Below are 20,443 nucleotides of genomic sequence, written 5' to 3'. Positions count from 1 at the left end.
GTGTATCTCTCTGTACCCTAACACACACACACACACAGTGTAGTGTGAGTGTATGTGTGTAAGTGTACAGAGAGATATAGATTAAGTTGGAACCATACATGAATTTGAGTCTAGGTATGTTAGAAAATTACAGAATAGGAGACAGGACCTAATGAGCATTGCTCCTTTCCTGTATACTATAATTAGGTAAATACCACACAAACATACACTCACATCACATACTCACATTACACACACATTCACATTGCACACACACAACACAACCTTGTGGCACAGTGGTTAGAGTTCTCACCTGCCACTATGGCAGTCCGGGTTCGAATCCTGCCCAGGGCTGAAATAATTTCAGTATCACTGAGCTGCAGGCTGTTACTCCAACTCTCATGGGTGGGGAGTTAGGGGGGGGTGAGTGTAAGGTCACAGTATTACCCATAGATCGGTCATACGAGCTCTGAGCTCTCATTCAGGAGATTAATAGCTGTCGATCACAAGTCCAACATGTGATCCAAGACCATGGTGAACCATGGTGAACCACACACACACACACACACACATGCACACATAGACCACCCACACACCATACACACATACTACACACAAACACATGCACACACACATACATATGAACAAAGGTTGTTCAAATTGAAATTACCAACTCTGGAACAAAGAAGAGAAAGAGGAGATCTGCTGACTCTTTAAAGAATCATGAATGGAAATCCTAGATAAGAATGATTTACTGAAATGGGACAATGGAAAAACAAGAAGACATGAAAAGAAACTCAAAAAGGATAACTATAGAAGAGATCTAAAAAAAAATAGCTTCCCACATAGAGTACTTGATACCTGGAATAATTTAGATAAGAAACAGTGTGTGCAAACACTTCAAGATTTTAAGAAAAAAATTGATGCTGAAAGATACAAAGATGGGTCACTACGATCATAGCTCCCGTCCCATATAGTACAACTAGGTAAATACACACACACACATACTATTGTTGACTTGGGGGCAGGGGGGGGGGGGGACTTAGGCTACATGGGAACATTCAGTTAATATGTTTTAGGGACTTTTTGGGCACCTTTGTGGACCAGAACCACAAGTCATTTGTGCCATGAGTTCAATATCTGTTCATAAAGGAATAATGAAATGTTTTTGTATTACTGTCCTCTTGAACCTGCAGGTCTCCAGCACTGTACAGTGCATTGGTATGCAATAATTCATGAATATGATCATCCTGTATTAATACCCTTATATTGCTGTAACTTTGATCTCTTCTCTGATATCCCTGTGGTTGGGGGAGAAAAATGCAGCCATCATTTTCACCTGCATATCGTAGAAGGCATCTAATGGGATAGAGTAAGAGGACTAAGGATCCTTCATTCTTGTTTTTCTCTTAAGGAAAATCAAGGCAGAGGGTCTGAGAGGAGGACTCCCAACACCCTATTATTAGGTCATTAATTGCCAAAGTGGGTTGTATGCATTCATGTCACCAGTGTTGAACAAGAGTGGGTTGTCTGTTGGGCAAGGGAGAAGGCTGGAAATAGTGGCGAGTGGAGAATGGTTGTGTTTGGATGATACTGTGATGCAAGGGAGGAGTTCAGGAGTGTTTTCTGTGTGAATGATAGTTTGATGCAGCCCGAAGGGATTTCTCCCCATCATCTATTTTTCTGTATGAGGGGCAAAGAGGGGTGGATCACTGATCAAGTGAAGCAGCCTTGCTGTGGATGTGCTTTGTCTTGTTCATTGCTTCTGACTCAGGGCAATGGGTGGGATGCAGTGATGACCTGTCATCCATGAGAGGCTAAGAAGAGAGGAAGGAAAGGGTGTGGATAGGGGTGGAATGGGAGGGAGTAGGTGGGATGCAGGGATGACCCATCATCCAGAAGGAGCCAAGATAAGAGGGAGAGAGGGGGTGGAGTGGGTGGGAGTGGATGCCTTTGTTTTTTGCTACCTCCCTTGTAAAGGGGAGAAAGCCATTAGTATATATATGTATGTATATGAATAGAAATAGAATAGTGCATTATGCATAGAAATTTAAGCAATTCAGTGTGTTTTAGGTGATATCATTTATCTCTTCTCTTTTTTCAGTGTCCTATAGAATGGTTCCACTTTGCCTGTGTTGGATTAACTACAAAGCCCAAAGGTAAATGGTACTGTCCAAAATGCTCAACGGAACGAAAGAAAAAGTGATCACATTGATGCAGGCTATCAGTAGGGGACCAAAATAATTGTTGGTATGATAAGAGTTTATGTGACTTCTATTTTGTCACTTAAGAAACACTATAATCCAACAAAATATGGAATTTTTATAAATAAAACAGAAAAATTACTTTGTGATAGAAGATTATAGTTTAGCTATAGATATATTGTTTTAATAAAATCATGAGTACACCAATGCTATGACTGGACAATTGAAAAGCTTCTCCTAGCATAAAGGAATAATACCATGTTGTTTGGTATTGAACATGGCATCAATAGTTGCTAAATCCAAATAGTTTTAGAGAGGCTAAGTTGTTCAAGCAAAGATGGTTGTGCCAAAAGTTTGTCAATATATAAATAACATGTGGAATTCTTTCGTGGAAGATGCATTATTATTATTATTTTTATTTTATTTATTTTCTTTTTTTCTTTTTTCTTTTTTTTTCTTTTTAACACGAAAACAATTGTTATGTAATCAGATTGAAAATGTGTACATAAGTTTTCTTAAATTATTCAGGTGCTTTTTCAGCATTTATACTACCAGATTATATTGTATAGTTTTTGCTTCAGGATAGCAAAAATTTATGTATTTGATTTATACCTTCAATTTTAATTTATATTGAAGCGAAAGGTAAATAATCGTAAATTATGATTAACCTCTTGCTTTTGACTTCAGTCACTTATGGTATTGTATTTTATTTATTCTTTCCTATTGTGTCTTCTTTGTGATAAAAGTCAAGACTTTAATTATGTGACTTATTCTCCTCATCCCATGTTACCATATGATAACAGGTAAGACACAAGGATACCCTCAAATGAACCAAAGATTCTTGTTTTCATGATTGTCTTTGTTGAATGAGAGTATAACATACAGGTGTATGTTACTGAACTAGGTGACATAGGGAGAGACTGACACTGTGTGGCTTATGCGCTTTATTCAGGTGTATACTTGTGTGTCGGCCTAAGGACTGACATGGCGTGGTTCCCCCCCCCCTGCAGGGGACCTACTGCAAAGGTCTAGCAACATGCGTATAGAGATAAGTATGACTCAACTGTCTGGGTATGATACTGTGTGAGAATCTGGATAACTGGCCTGCCCATTTGGGGCAAGAAGTATATATACCCAGGGCCGATCTGACGCCTTGACCAGACACGACCTAATTGGGGTGACCCATCCTAACCTTCGAGTGTCGAGTCAGGTCAGACTATCACACAACTGGTGTACACCACTTTGCACCTACAAGCATACTTGTGGGGTACATATGTACACCACAAAAGCAACATATTGATTTTCTCTCAAGCTATCAGTTGTTAGATTATTTAATTTAGTTGTAGGATTACCCTTGACATAGGTTCATGACGTGTTTAACTTAATGATAAGGAATTGTACTTTGCTGTTCTTTTATGGCTGTTTGGGGGGTGTTAAGCTCCCCTCCTGGAAGGATGGCTAACTGCTACTTTGCCATCTCCTCATGGTGTCCTCTGACTGGCAATATATTCAGTGGTTAGCAGATGTTGCTATGAGACTGACGCAAGAACAAACTCCCTATCACTCATCTTCAAAACATGTCAACATCCTCACCTCCAATTGATGGTATGGCTCCAAAGGGTTGGCACCCCTGACCAAGCCCAAAATCTTTATCAACTTCATCTGTATTTCATCTTTTTACATGAGAGATTTCTCCCCATCTTATCTTTTTCTGCATGAGGGTATGGAGAGGGGGGGTTGCTGATTTAATGGAGCAGCCTTGCTGTGGATGTGCTGTGTCTTGTGGCACTGCTTCTGAGGCAGGGCAGTTGGCGGGATGCAGGGAAGACCCATCATCCAGGAGGAGCCAAGGTAAGAGGGAGAGAAGGGGGTGAATGGGAGTGGAGTATGTGGGGATATAGTGGATGGGAGTGGATTTTATACCTTTGTTTTTTGGCTTCCTCCCTTGTTAAGAGGAAAGAGCCTTTGGTATATGTATGTACATGAGAGATGGCAACCAATAACTATTCCCCTCTTACTATTACAAGTTTGTGACATACAAACTGTCCCACAGTAAGACAACACAGACTAAAATCTAATGATGTTTCCCAGAGAAATCTCTAGAAGGTACAAAGGACTGTTGAAGTGACAATTATTGTACCTTACAAGAGTTTTGTTCTTCCCATTACTATCAAAAGTCCTGCTGGTGATAGGATACGTGTAATGGCAGGGGGGAAATGATCTCTAACAACCCCTAGGGAGTTCCTGAAGACTGTTGCTAGCTTTAGTCACAACTCAAATGCAAATGTGGCAGGTCCAATGGTCACCAAGTACTGGGATTTGGGCAGCAGTACAGCTTAACAGCTGACTGGATTGTGGTACTCCCCAAGGCAGACGTAGCTCCTCTTGGGGATCGGTACCACCTGCGTAGAGCTGGTGGCCAGGGCTGGTTGCTGCTGTTTGGCCCCCAACTCTTGGGGTTGGGGGGTGGTCCCACAACGTAGACGCTGCGGCTCCAGGACCATATTCATAATCATATCACTCACCGCTCCATTAACACACTGAAAGACAACACACTGCTGCATGCCAGACCCCCTGATATCTACCCTTCTGAATCCTCTCTCCCACGAAAGGACAGAGTCCACCTGGCCAGACTGCGGTGCCGCCACCACCCAGCACTTCTAAGCCACCAGAAGAGGCTGGATGACCGCATTGTAAACAGCTGCCCAGGATGTAACACTTCACCCCATACCATACAACACATAATGGAAGACTGCATTATACACAATCATGCACGGAAACAACACAACATACACTCTATAAGGGATTTGTGGGAAAAACCCAGTTTCGGCTGTGGCATTCCTTGGGGAGACGGGACTGCTCGGACAGACAGTCTAGAGAATGACAACAACAACAACAGCTGACTGGACATCTGAGCAGCTGTCTTTACCAGCATGATATTCTTCCAATTTAAATCAGAATTCCAATTTTTTTGTTTTCTTGGCAATGGTATAGATTTTTTGGTCATTTTATTCCAATTGTAATGAATAAATCATGTTCAAGTAACAATTTTGTTGTAGCTGAATATTTTTTGGTTGATATGAGTTTTGAGACAATTTTCCTGCAGTGTATGTGATTTTACTTCCTGAATCATAAATGAGTATTTTTATAACATTGCATGGCTTGACGTGCGGGTGTGTACAAAAGCAATGTGATGATTATTACAAATTTCATTGGGCTGAATTTTATCATTTATAGCATGCATTGAGCCATGTGAGGGAGTAAGTGTGAATGATATTTGATGCAGTATGAAGGGATTTCTCCCCATCTTCTCTTTTTCTGCATGAGGGAATGAAGAGGGGGGGTTGCCAATTAAATGAAGTGGTCTTGCTGTGGGTGTGCCGTGTCTTGCTACATTGCTTCTGACCCAGTGCAGTGGGCAAGATGCAGGCCTAACCCGTCATCCAGGAGGAGCCAAGATAAGAGGGAGGGAGGGGGTTGAAAGGGAGTGGGTTTTTTGCCTTTGTTTTTTGGCTACCTCCCTTGTAAGAGGGAAAACACTATTGGTATATGTATGTATGCAATACGCATGTCATGCACGCCTGTGATGTTTGCCGAACTGCTCACTTGGAATTTTGTGTTTATTATTGACTTTTAAAACATAACTAACTGGAAGATGGCATACATACATATACCAAGGCTTTTTTCCCCTTACAAGGGGGGTAGCCTAAAAGAAAAAGGCATAAAATCATTCCCACCCATTCCATCCCTGAATACACTCCACACCCCTCCACCCTCCCTCTTATCTTAGCACCTCCTGAATGACGGGTCATCCCTGCACCTTGTCCACTGCCCTGGGTCAGAAGCAGTGTCGCAAGACACAGCACATCCACAGGAAGGCCGCTTCATTAAATCGGCGACCCCCCCTCTCCGTCCCCCCATCGCATAAAATGAGAGGACGGAGAGAAATCCCTTCGGGCTGCATCAAATTTTGCTCACACATACTACCTCACCCCCCATCCACCCGCCCATATACAACCATTCTCCATTCACCCCTGTCGTCTGTCAAACTCCTTCTCTCTTCTCTTATGTTCCATGTTTCTGCCCCATACAGTGCTGTTGGCACAATCACTCATTCATACAGTCTCCTCTTAGCATCCATTCCCAAATGTCTATTCCTCATTACACTCTTTAATCCACCAAGGCATTTACTCGCTTCTCTCAATCTACATTCTACCTCCACTTTCACTCCACCTTTCCCTGCCACATTTGCACCCAAGTATCTAAAACTATCCACTTCCTCCAGTCGCTCTCCCTTAATCTCACTTCCAGTCTACTGCCACTTTCACCCCTTGTACATCTCATCACCTTACTTTTACCCACATATATCTTTAGCTTTCTTCTTTCACATACTCTCCCAAACTCTGCCACCAACTTCCTCAATCCCTCCTCCGATCCTGCTACAAGCGCAGTGTCGTCCGCAAACAACAGCTGGCTCACCTCCCACTTTTCTCCATTTTCTTTAACCCCTTCCATACGGTGCCGCACACGTAGGCGTCATGGGGAGCGAGTGTATTCGCGAGGCTGCCATATCGGCATCTTGATTATATTTATTGTAGTCGCCCCTCCATAATGACATTCTTTCTAATTCTTTTGTAATCGCATTTTCTATGGTTATCAAAATTCACGGGTGAAGAGAGAACGATCGATATAAGCGGTGACTATATTTTATGATGCGAGTATTATTACGACACGTCGTACGGCTGGCATTGGTTGCTGCCACCGAGATCTAAGTCCATGACGCCTACGTGTGCGGCACCGTATGGAAGGGGTTAACCATCTCCAATCCCTTGCCCACTACCCTTGCATTTACCTCTCGCACCACCCCATCCATGTATAAGTTGAACAGCCAGGGCGACATAACGCATCCTTGACGAAGTCCCACCTTTACCTCGAACCACTCACTCTCTCCATTTCCAATCCTGACACAAGCTCTACTACTCTCATAAAAACTCTTGACAGCTCCCAGAAGCTTTCCTCCTATCCCTTATATCTGCATAACCTCCCACAGTGCCTTCCTGTCTACCCTATCATAAGCCTTTTCCAGATCCCCTTTCCTATAGCTTTCTCACATATCTGTCTTACCACAAAGATCTGATCTACACAACCTCTACCTGTCCTAAATCCACACTGTTCCTCACCAATTACTCCCTCTGTTCCTCTCCTAATCCTCTCAATCAAGATCCTCCCATAAGCCTTCCCAACTACACTCAACAAGCTAATCCCTCTGAAACTACTACATTCACACTTGTCCCCTTTTCCCTTGTAAAGAGGAACTATACAGGCACTCCTCCAGTCCTCCGGCACTCTACCCTCTCTCCAACAAACATTAAATAACCTCACCAACCAGTCCACCATCACTGTACCTCCCTTTTTCAGACATTCCGCATGGCATCCATCCAGACCAGGTGCCTTACCTGCTTTCATCATCTTAACACTGCCTTCACCTCATCCTTCCCTATTTCTCCTCCATTCTCCTCATTCATCACTCTCATTTCCTTCGCACTTCCCACTGCAGCAATCTTTCCTTCCCTATCCTCCTTCACATTTAGCAACACCCTAAAATATTCTTCCCATCTTCCCCTTACTGCCTTCTCTTCCAACTAAAAGAAAAATTTTAGATCAGAAGGACAAAGCAAAAGTGAAGGAAATCAATGCAACTGTCATGGGATTTCATGCTGCGGTCTGTGGATGGAACATTGACTAGTGAATGCATAAGAAAAATTAAACTGGCGGGAAAAGCCCTCTGTGAGTGGTGCAATGGTAACATTACTTACGTAAAGAGTGGCTTTGGACTGATCAGACAACACATCAAGGAGAAAAAACACTTGGATAATAAGTTAATACAAACTACAGACTTAGCGGTAAGTTTGTTTGTGTTTGAATTTTGCATTTTGTGAATCATAAATAAATAATTAATTATGCATACCAGCCCTGTTATTTTTAATTTATTTAAAAAAAAAAATATTGTCGAGTAAGTATACATGATTCAACTGCTTGAGCCAGTCTTAACTTAAGCAATCATTTATGAATTTGACAATTTCTTCTTCAATTGTCCTGAGAAATCTGTTTAAAATAAACAATATTTAGAGTAGTTGAACCATGATTCAACCATCTAAGCAATGAATTATTAAACATTTTAACTATTTTTATTCAAATGTGCTGAGAAATGTCCTCTTCTCAAGATTCAACTGTGTGTGCAAAGTCTATAGCCTAGTCCACAATAAGCCTTGCACACTGCTTGCATGATTCAGTTGGTAGCATTGAATGCAGCGTCAAGTATCGACACTGTCTGTCACTACCCTGAGTGCTGCAGCACACCAGTCACCTTTGAACATTGTTGAGGGAGGGATTATGTTCTCATTGTCCAGCTTACAGTTCATAATGCAAGACATTTCTGCTTTAATTACTTGCAGCAAACTTTCATTTCTAAAGTCCCTCCATTTGTACTCCTTGCACTTCACATTCTGAAGGCAAGGATGCTGCTGTAGTAAATCTATGAAAACTTAATTTTGGCTGAATCTATTCCTTGTACAAGCTTTGTTAACATGCATATATTTTGTATCAGATAAGAAAAATTGTCCGTCCTACAAAGTGCTCTGGCAGAGTAGGACCAAATAAATAATAAGAATAATACATATATACATATACCATGGGTTTCCCCCCTTACAAGGGAGGTAGTCAAAGTCAAAAGGGATAAGAATGATAAATATAAATGTGAGAATGTTGATCCTTCTCCACTCGGATACAGGTGCTGTCCTGGAGAGCTTAGCTTCTAACATACCTTCCCCCTCCACATCAAGATGGGCACTGCCCTGTGGCATGAAATTAGAACCATTGTGAATCACATTTTGTGTTGGAAAAGCCCACCCACAACAATACAAGCAACATGTTGGGTAATGTGTTGGCAGTGCATGAAGCTCAGTGTGTACAGAGTTACATGGAGTTTCAAGAAGCTCTGCACCACTCAACCCAGTGACAAAACAGCACACACTGTTGCCAGTTGCTCTGGGCACATTTGCAGTACAACTCTTATGCACTTATATACAATGCCTTATACAAAGGTAGTACTAGCAGACTGGTAGTAGTAGTAGTAGGTCGAATCATGGCACCAAGATAACATAAGTAGAGATGGAAAATGTGTGATATTTTGTGATTCTTTAGTATTGGTGCTTTCTCCAATATCAAACTTATCACCGTATATCTAAAAAAAGATTGTTAATACTGTGTAATTCAAATTCAGATCTGTGCTGGCATGAGGTGTAACATAAAGAACTTCATGACAGATCTCCCATGAAATTTAGTAATTTTGAGTGAAAACTTTCCTAGAGTTTATTGTCTAATATAATTAAATTTGTCATTTTTTCTCAAATTAATTTTGGTTAAACCATAGTCTTTCTCTGAAAAGCTGTTTATAATTCCAAAATTTTAATCAAATAGACTCCCATTCCTTGTTGTTGTGTACTATTTCATTAGATTGTGATACTCCTTGAACTTTAATATCAGCAATAACAGGTATAGCTTGCATAATATTTTAAATATTTTTATATTTTCTCCATCATGAAAATGCTTCAGTACCTAATGCTACAAGCTGTACATTGAGACTGCTAATGGTGAAGATGACAGAAAAGTGTTGATAGAATTGTCTCCAAACTCTCTGCTATCCATTTCATCAGGAATGATTTAAAGAAGGAAACGCTGAATTTGAAGTGTCATTGTGTTATCCTAGAGTAAAACAATGATTAATTTGATATAAAAACCATGCTTGTTGGCCAACTCTTAACGAAATTACAGCCTAATGAAAAAAATCCTGCCTTCTGGTATCTGAGCCATAGTGTGCTTCAATAGGAGGCTGCCATTTTCTCAAAATATTTCTCAATACTGCCATATTATGTAGGGCATGGACAATGGGAATATATACATATACCAAGGGCTTTTTCCCCCTTACAAGGGAGGTAACCAAAAAAGGCATAAAATCCACTCCTACCCATTCCATCCCCACATACTCCACTCCCATTCACTCCCTTTCCTCCCTCTTATCTTGGCTTCTCCTGGATGATGGGTCATCCCTGCATCTTGCCCACTGCCCTGGGTCATAAGTAATGTAGCAAGACACACCACATCCACAGCAAGGCCACTTCATTCAATCAGTGACCACCCCTCTCTATCCCCTTGTGCAGAAAAAAAGATGGGGAGAAATCCCTTCGGGCTGCATCAAAATATCATTCACACTCCTTCACCCCCCCCCCCCTCACCTACTCCCTTCCATGTATTACAACATCATCCATACACAAGCATTCTCCACTCATCCCTATCTTCAATTTTCTCCCGTCCTTCCTCAACAGACATTCCCATCTTTCCCAATGCCCCTTTTACCCGATCCATCCATCTCATCCTTGGTCACCCCTTCATGTTCACACCTTCCACACCTCTGTTACTAAGCTCTCTTCACATATTCTTTCCATGTGTCCAAACCATCCCAATACTCTTTCATCAATAGGAATAAAGAACTTTATTGAATTTTGATATGCATGATCGGAAAGAACAATAGCAGTCGACTGGTTGACAATTGTCTTTGAACTTCTAGTACCCTACATCACAATACAGCACTATCAGGAGAAATTATGTGAAAATTGCAACCTCTGTTGAAGCAGACAATTGCAAAGTAGGGGATCTTCATGTAGCTCTAACTTTGATTAGTTGTTATACAAGCATGGTTTTTATATTGAAGTAATCATTGTTTTACTCTTACCACAGTAACACTAAAATTCAGGGTTGTCTTCTCTTTTAAGATGCCATTCCATTCTGTAAACCAGTTCTATAACTTTCTCTTACAGCTGTTTGTGCTCCATCTACTTCCAGTACAAATTCAACTTATGGCCTATATTCTTCCTTCAAACCACAAGTGGAACTAGTATGTGCACCAATGCAAGCTAAAGTTCCATTGATTGACATTTCTTGCAGAGAAGTCATTACTATGGGACCTGGGCTTATTGACTTATCAAAAAATCTTGCAAATTATCCAAAGTCCTTAAACCAGCTCTCAATGGACAGAAATACAGCATCTTATAAGATACAGTCTGGTTTATCAAAAACCTTCCAAGACCAACTGATTAATGATCTTTGAAACAATTTCTTCTCAATGAACGTAGATGAAGCAACAGCAGACAATAAGAAGGTCTTAACAATCCTTGTGAGCTACTTTTCCCATACTTTAAGTAAAGTTGTCAATCATTTTGCTATGCTTAGCACTTAGTCTGACAGTGGTAAACAGTGACACACTTTGAGGAGATAAATGCCCTCCTCACAAATCATGGTATTCCATGGAGCAACATAATGCCTGTATTAATGGACACCTGCAATGTGATGAGAGGCTCAAAGAGTGGTGTGGAAGTAAGGATAAGGACAAATCATACTCCCCATCTCCTAGATGTTGATGGTGATAGGTGTCATCATGTTCATACATACATACATACATATACCAAGGCTTTTTCCCCCTTACCAGGGAGGTAGCCAAAAAGGACAAGGCATAAAATCATTCCCACCCATTCCATTCCCGAAAACACTCCACACCTCATCATGTTCATAATACTTGCAAACACTTTTCCAAAGCCTTTGAGCAAGATCTGGAAGGAATGTTTACTACTGTTTACAATGATTTCAAATGGTCACTGTGGTATGTGCTTTAGCATATGGCAGGCACCATAGTGCAGTGGCGTGCCCTGACCAGCAGTGATGCTTCCTGTACAAGGACCCCTTTCATATGGCCAACAAGGCCCCTTTTCATACATGTATTAGGCATGGCATTGTCTTCACCCTGTGTAGTGAAAGACAGCTGCCCCCACATCAGTCAATACCAGTCTGTCTTCCCATGTGCACCTAGCACTCCCATGTACACATAACCCATTGATTAATAAATGCGTAAATTGTCCTCCCTGTGTTTCACTGTTGCCTTTGCTTGCAGGATTGCATGCAAACATGGTGCAATGAGTAGGATTGCTTGCAATTGCTTGCAACTTGCAACAGTGAGACATGGGATGATATGCAAATCGGTGGCATGTACTTGAATGAAGCACCGACGGAACTAGACAAATAGGCAACAGTGTACATGCTGGACCATGAAATGCTGTGCAATAGTGTAACACACTTTCGTGGACACATAGTGGTGTGAACAAAGGGGCCTTTCATTCCACTCCCCTGGATACTGAACCTCTCAGCTGAGCTCTACCTGCTGCAAGCGCAACCCATGCATGAAGCCAAGCTGAGTCATGCAGGCCATGCCCACCCACCCAAGGAATTCGTTAATTCGTTCAACACCTCAGCTCCCTTGCTGCAATATGTCACTGCAACAGGTAGTGACCAACAGTGAGGGTGACAATCTTGGATGTCAAGGAGGACCTGCATGCATGCGCCATGTCGGCATGCCAAAGGGCTTCATGCCAGGCACATGCGCCCCCACCTCAGCGGCCCCCCACTCCTGCACCTCCTCCTGGGAAGACTGGCACCTGCTGCCTGGTGTCCAACAGCTCCAATCGCCCTCTGTATGTTAGGAATATCCAGAGCCAGCTTACAGCCGCCGGTCTCGGTGCTGACATACTTGCATGTGGCCATCATATCTCACAAGCACCCCAGCAATGTGACACTTCTGGGCTACCTTGACGCCCAGAGACAGGGACTGCACCACTGCCATAAGGGTTCACGGGGGGTCCAAACACCCCTCCTCTCCTTTGGCCACTGTCAGGAATTGGCCATAGTCCCACCCGACTTCCCAAAGCCTGTCCTGGCGGTGACATATGCAAACAGGTGTGTTGAGCTAACACTACCTATTGACAGCTCACTGGCCGCCACTCCTGACTACTTCCTACGGGAAATTAGCAATGTGCTGGTCTCCAAGAATGACCCCCTGTACTGCCCCCCTAGGAAAGATGGTGTGTCCCCCCCGCCCCCCATGAGAATCCTGAAAGCTGATGCAGTGCCCCTCACTGAGGGAAAAACTTGACTTAATGGTGCAGCAAGGTATCATCACACCTGTTGCTGTGGCGAGCTCTGTCGTCACCACCCATGTTGGTGCCCTTCAACCGTGCCCTGCCAGTGGTACTGCAGACAGAGGTGTCATCCCTCTACAGCATTGGGTACTCCCTCCAAGACCACTCATTCAGTATGGCTCGCGGTTCCTGATGGACGCCAAAACCTGATATGCCACTATCACTGGAGATGCTTGCAGTCACCTGGGCCGCATTCAAATACAGACCATATCAGTTTGGATTGCCCCACTATACATTGATGACAAATCATTGCCCTCTCAACCCCATCCTCATGTCAGAAGCATCGTCAACAGGCCAGTGCTTCATGGGGACACCCCGTTGACCACCACCAGCACCAACAGGATGCTCCAAAGACTCTGGGCCATGGCACGTATAAACCCCGCCTACAGCCACCTGCTTAGCTGCATGTCCTCCAGGGTTCCGTCCAACCGCTTCATCTTATCCAACTCCATCCCACCATATTGGAAGCTCCAGGATGCCCTCTCCGATGATGGGGATCTGGCGCTGTACAGCCACTGCATCGTCATCCCCGTTGGCCCCTGAAGACCCCGTCCCCATCATGTCCCATCCCTCAATGGAGGACATGCAGTCCTCATGTGTAGATCCCATCATTGCTCACCCCAGTTCACAAATAGGCATAGCTCTTGTGATGGTCCTGCGAGCACGGTGTTGGCAGGGGGGGGGGGCTTTAGCATAAGGCAGGGCACCACAGTGCAGTTGCATGCCCTGACCAGCAGTGATGATGCTTCCTGTACAAGGACCCCTTTCATACGGTTGTTGTTGTCGTTCCCTAGACTGTCTGTCCGAGCAGTCCCGTCTCCCCAAGGAAGGCCACAGCCGAAACTGGGTTTTCCCACAAATCCTTTATAGAGTGTATGTTGTGTTGTTTGCGTGCATGATTGTGTATAATGCAGTCTTCCATTATGTGTTGTATGGTATGGGGTGAAGTGTTACATCCTGGGCAGCTGTTCACAACACGGTCGTCCAGCCTCTTCTGGTAGCTTAGAAGTGCTGGGCGGTTGACAAGGCCCCTTTTCATACTTACATTAAGCGTGGCATCACCTTCGCCCTGTGTAGCAAAAGACAGCTGCTCCCACATCAGTCAATACCTGTCTGTCTTCCCATACGCACCTAGCGCTCCCATGTATGCATAACCCATTGATTAATAAATGCATAAATCATCCTCCCCACATTTCACTGTTGCCTCTGCATGCAGGATTGCATGCAGTCACCAGATCTGTGAGGAACTGTGCTCTATTCTATACATAAAGTACACCATCCCTGAGAGTTATGTGCCCACAAGATGGCTGAGTGTATATGATGTAGCAGTGGATACATTGAGAATGCTTGATGCATACACTGTATTCTACTTTTCTTTCATAATAGACTTAGGAGACAGAAAGTAATTTCTCCATTTATACAGTGGTGTGTACACATCAAAGGAGGTTGGGGAGAGAGCTGTTTCACCTGTCAAAGCAATTCTAACAAAACCAAGAGAAAAAAGATGACAGAAGAGGGGAAGCAGAGGTGAAAGAGGATTGTAGGCAAACTTTTTGTACATCACAGTTATACTATGTTGCTGCTGCATTTCTACACATGTTTTGCCCTTGTTGAAGAGCTATGTACTGCTTTTCCAGAAGAAGGAGATGCATTAACTAAGTTTCTTCTCGTGCTTTGTGAAACCAGAAATACTCCTACATAAAAAAGTGACTTCTTGGTTGTAACAAGGTGTTCATCAGACCAGAAGGCTGATACCAAAGAAAGCAAAGCAGGATGTGCAAAAGGCATTTCTCCCAAGAGTTAGAGCAGCATATAAGGTAACAGGAAAGTGTCTCCTTGAAAAGCCTCTGCAAAAGAACAAGCTACTTATATGCTTGTCTGCCATTGAATCTTTGGTCAGGGGTCACACTCAAGCAATGAAGTACTTGAAGGAACTTCCAACATTTACAACTAATATCTTGGCAGAGAGTGATGTAGAACCATTTATATTGGAAGTGCAGCATTTGCATAGCAATGGAAATCATTGAGAGGCCACAGAAGAAACAAAGTTAGACTCTTGGTGATAGTGTGCTGATACTGCCTCAACAGGAAAATGTTCCTATTTGGAAGTGGATCAAAGCCTTCAGTATTATGGGTAATGTCATCACTGAGCAAACTTCATGTATAGACATAAAGACATTTAGTGCCATACAAACAGTAAAATCCACATTGAAGTGTACTGGAAAGAAAGCAGTGTATTTTAAGTGTAAAGACATCCACCATGATCCAGTTGATGAAGCACTGGTGAAGAACATGAGTTCTCATAAAAGGTACAAGGAAGTGCTTGGAAAGAGAAGAGAGTGCATCACTTCAAGAAGAGCAAATCTTGAGCTGCATGCAAAAAAAAACAAGTCTCCTCTAGCTAAGCAAAAAGTCAAGGAACAGAATAGATTTGCAGCTCGATTGTCAAGGAAGTGTCATCAAGAAGCCATGTTGCAGAAGTTTAGGAATATGGACAAGAATGAAAAGAGAAATTAGGTACAATGTATTGATGTACAGATTCTAATTATTCTTTAATTACACAAGTTATTATGAAGTGAATGAAGGGATCTGCAGAAAAAAATTTACAAAATTGTTTTACCAAGTTCTCTGTAAATTAGGTATGTAGTGTGTATGTGTACTTTGTAAAATGTGTCAATGAAAGGAACACAGAGATTCAATTGAACATTAAGTACATCTCAGACAGCTTTAAATATACACCTGAAAAAGAAAAAGTGCTGGGGCCCACTATATTGTAGATTTTTTGTAGTCCGTTATCATGCCTGACTTATAGATCATATGAGTTTTCCTCCACTAGTTGCATCCCAAGTGCCTTCAGCAGACTATCCTTCCCCTCCAGCCCACACTACATAAAATAATAATGCTGTGAGGAACTCCCATTAGACCACTTGAAGATGAACCTCATCTATACCCAGGACACTCTTCCTATCAACATGTCTGATGCTTTAAGATGGCACCAATACACTTAAAACAAGCCCTGAGATTATCCCTCCCAACTGCCCATGTGACACTTGCCTCACAGTACCACACATTCTACTAGAATGCCTTACCTATACAACCCTGCTCAACTCTTCACAACCTTCTACTTCGCCACCTATGGCTCACCTACTCTCTCAAATGAAAGTCATATTATCTTTCCACACATTCCTACAAGAAGCAAAACTCACTTTCCAAACTATTATCCTACAACATATAAATCTTCCAACATGACACATTAGTTTTCCCATAGCATCCTATATACTATAGCAGTACATACAGTCACCGCAAAAAAGACTTGTACCTACCCGGTAAAATGGTATGGAACCGAGGTACGTATGTTATTTGCAATGAGTAGGCTATACAGTCGGTTGCTGTCACTGGCAACATCTGACATCTTTCTCAGCGAGTCTGTGGACCATATGGCGGACTGCTTGGCCACTCAGTGTTGTTTGAGAGGCTGAGGGGGGATGCTGTAGAGGTTTGCTCCTGACCATTGTGACCAGGATTTTGGAGCTACAGCTTTTCTGGCCTATGATTTGCCTCCAATGCAAATCATAGTTCACAAATATTTATCCCAAGAGGAGAAAGCTAGGATTTTGGCCTGGAGACAGGAAAATGTGCCAATTAAAGAGATTGTCAGGCGTTCTGGCCGGCCCAAGTCTACGATGATGGCGTTGCTGGGGGCAGCTCGCGGCCTCCCATCCCTGGATGCCCTTGAAAGACTTCAAAGGCAACTGACAGCCTTCTAAAAAGGGAAGTAAGGAAAAATCCAAGGGTTACTGCTGCACAATTAAAGGAAAGTCACCCGAAACTTCTAGAAAATGTCTCAGTAAGGACAGTAATGCACCGCCTGCAGAAGGACCTGAAGCTCCCTAGCCGTAACGCTGCCCGCAAGCCTTTACTCCCGACCGCATGCGGAAGGCTAGGCTGGCATTTGCAAAGCAGTATGCTAAGTGGACGAAACAAGAGTGGTCTAAGGTCATGTAGTCTGATGAAAGCACATTTCAACTCATCCCAAGCCAGCACGTGAAGGTCAGACGCCCGTCAACAGCAAGCCGGTATGATGCGGCCTACACATCCCCTACTGTGAAGCACTGTGAATCTGTCATGGTTTGGGCATGTTTTAGTGGTGCATTCGGTCGAGGAGGGCTGTATTTCCTGCCAAAGAATATGATGATGAATAGTGACCGGTATATTAGTGTGTTAAATGACCATCTCCTTCAGTGTTACAATATTCATGCCAGCAACATTTTCATGCATGACAGTGCTCCATGTCACAAAGCAAGGAAGGTGACCAACTGGCTCTCTGAAAAGAATATTCAGGTCTTGCAGTGGCCAGGAAATAGTCCTGATCTCAATCCGATTGAGAACTGTTGGCATGTAATGAAAAACAAACTTGCAGAAAACAAACAGTCATCCTTGCCTAAGCTCATTGATGCAATTAAGAAAGTGTGGTGCACTGAAATGGGAGAGGATTACTTCCACAAATTGAGTGAAAGCATGCCAAAACGACTACAAGACGTCATCAACAACAAGGGGAACATGACTGAATATTAAAAGAAAGTGTTTATATACATTATATGCCCATTTATATTGTTATCTTTGCACATGACTGCCAATTTTGTTTATAGTCCGGGTAGGTCTGAATCTTTTTTGCGGTGACTGTATGTTATAGGTAGCCCAAAGCAGAAACCCAAATATGACCAAAATTGGTTAAAAATTGGAATTCACCAATTGTAAAAAATAAGAAAAAAAATCACCATCATTTTTAAAGAGGTTAGAAATTTGTGGAATCTGTCATAGTCACCTATAGTATTGCTGTTATTTACCTGGAGAGTCACAGGTTCACTGTTATCATTACCCGTGGCATTTGAATTTTTATATGTGACATCACTGTTATTGTTACCTTTGGCACCGCCAGTACCCTTACCCATGGTGTCTCCATTACTGTTACCTGCATTGACACACAGTTACCTGTGGCTCTGCCATTACTGTTACCTGTGGCATCACCATTACTATTACCTGTGGCTTTTGCCATTACTATTACCCATGGGATTACCATTACCTGTGGTATTGCCATTACTGTTACCTGTGGTGTTGCCATTACTGTTATCCATGGCATTGCCATCACTGTTACCTGTGGTGTTGCCATTACTATTACCTGTGGCTTTGCCATTACTATTACCTGTGGCTTTGCCATTACTATTACCTGTGGCTTTGCCATTACTATTACCTGTGGCTTTGCCATTACTATTACCTGTGGCTTTGCCATTACTATTACTTGTTGCTTTGCCATTACTGTTACCTGTGGCTTTGCCATTACTATTACTTGTTGCTTTGCCATTACTGTTACCTGTTGCTTTGCCATTACTATTACTTGTTGCTTTGCCATTACTTTTACCCATGGCATTGCCATTACTGTTACCTGTGGTGTTGCCATTACTATTACCTGTGGCTTTGCCATTACTATTACCTGTGGCTTTGCCATTACTATTACCTGTGGCTTTGCCATTACTATTACATGTTGCTTTGCCATTACTGTTACCTGTTGCTTTGCCATTACTATTATTTGTTGCTTTGCCATTACTTTTACCCATGGCATTGCCATTACTGTTACCTGTGGTGTTGCCATTACTATTACCTGTGGCTTTGCCATTATTATTACCTGTGGCATTACCATTACTCTTACCCATGGCTTTGCCATTACTGTTGTCTGTGGTGTTACCATCACCTGTGGCTTTGCTATTATTGTTACCTGTGGCATCACCATTACTGTTACCTCATCACCATTACCCATGGCATTGCCATTACTGTTACCTGTGGCTTTGCTGTTATCATTACCCATGGCATCGTCTTTATTTTACCTGTAGCATTACCATTACCCATGGGATCACCATTATCATTACCCATTGCTTTGCCATTATCGTTACCTATGGTGTCACTGTTACCCATGGTGTCACCATCACCATTACCCACAGCACCATTGTTACCTGTAACATTATCTTCAGCTGTGGTGTTGCCATTATAATTAGCTGAGGCTTTATCTGAATTATCTCTTCAAGCATGATATCCAATTGAGAAAAAGACCAAAAGAGAAAATGACTGTTTTGACTTCAATGAAATATTTGTATTGTCAGAGATCAATGATATTATTTCTGTGAGTGTTTGTGCCACTTGTTTAGTCAAGAAAATTACATGTTGATTTAGAGGACAGAGAACTGAAATGTGATTTGTTGGAGATTTTTTGGATTCTTTTCTTTTGAAGATGATTTGGATGATGTGTATATTTCCTGAGAAGGTTAAGGGGGGTTGTAAATTTGTTTTTTTGTATCTCCTCCCTAATTTATTGACTAATTTCTTTCATCAAAAAAGCATTTTAATCAGAACAATAGATTAAGGGCTATTATTGTTTGTTTTATACAATTGTAAAATATATGTATACAATTTGATGAAAAATGTAAAGAATACATATAAAAAATATAAGAAAAAACATACATATACTAAAGGCTTTTTCCCCTTTACACAGGAGGTAGCCAAAAAACAACGGCATTGAAACCACTCCCACCCATTCCATCCCCTATATACTCCACTCCCCCTACCCTCTTCCCTCCCTCTTATCTTGGCACATCCTGGATGACAGGTCATCCCTGCATCTTGTCCACTGCCCTGGGTCAGAAGCAGTGTTGCAAGACACACCACATCCACAGCAAGGCCACTTCATTAAATCGGTGACCCCCCTCTCTATCCCCTCATGCAGAAAAGGAGAAGACGGGGAGAAATCCCTTCAGGCTGTATCAATTTATTTCTCATACATACTCTCTCACCCCCCACCCACTCCCTCTCATGCATCACAGCATCATCCATACACAACCATTCTCCATTCACCCCTATCTTTTGTTCTCTCATTTCCTTCCTCAACAGACATTCCCCTCTTTCCCAATGCCCCTTTAACCCCATCCCTCCATCTCATCCTAGGTTGACCCCTCATGTTTACTCCTTCCACACCTTTGTTACTAGTCTTTCTTCACTCATTCTTTCCATGTGTCCAAATCATCCCAATACTCTTTCATCAACTCTGTCTCCCAACTCCCTTTCCACCTGTTCTCCACCTCACCTCCTAGTAACCCCTATCATACTTCTCAGGCATTTCATCTCAAA

At 42.5% G+C, this 20,443-nt stretch overlaps 2 protein-coding genes across 5 annotated transcripts in view; one reads left to right on the top strand and one right to left on the bottom strand.

Moving 5' to 3' along the window:
* Positions 1-2,941, top strand: part of Ing5 (inhibitor of growth protein 5) — a 48,885-nt gene extending 45,944 nt beyond the window's left edge. For all 4 annotated transcript variants that reach the window (XM_076198758.1, XM_076198759.1, XM_076198757.1 and 1 more), the window contains exon 6: positions 2,084-2,941. In XM_076198758.1, coding sequence (XP_076054873.1) covers positions 2,084-2,185 — 102 coding nt within the window. In that variant the 3' untranslated portion in view covers positions 2,186-2,941. The remainder of the gene's footprint in view (positions 1-2,083) is intronic.
* Positions 1-20,443, bottom strand: part of how (protein held out wings) — a 211,299-nt gene that overhangs the window by 9,185 nt on the left and 181,671 nt on the right. The window lies entirely within an intron of this gene.

The sequence above is a fragment of the Oratosquilla oratoria genome, chromosome 15 (genome assembly GCF_046742065.1).
Source record: "Oratosquilla oratoria isolate Oo_2021 chromosome 15, ASM4674206v1, whole genome shotgun sequence".
Classification (NCBI taxonomy): domain Eukaryota; kingdom Metazoa; phylum Arthropoda; class Malacostraca; order Stomatopoda; family Squillidae; genus Oratosquilla; species Oratosquilla oratoria.
The sequence above is the reverse complement of the archived record's forward strand: the minus strand, read 5'-3'. Positions and strand labels throughout refer to the sequence as shown.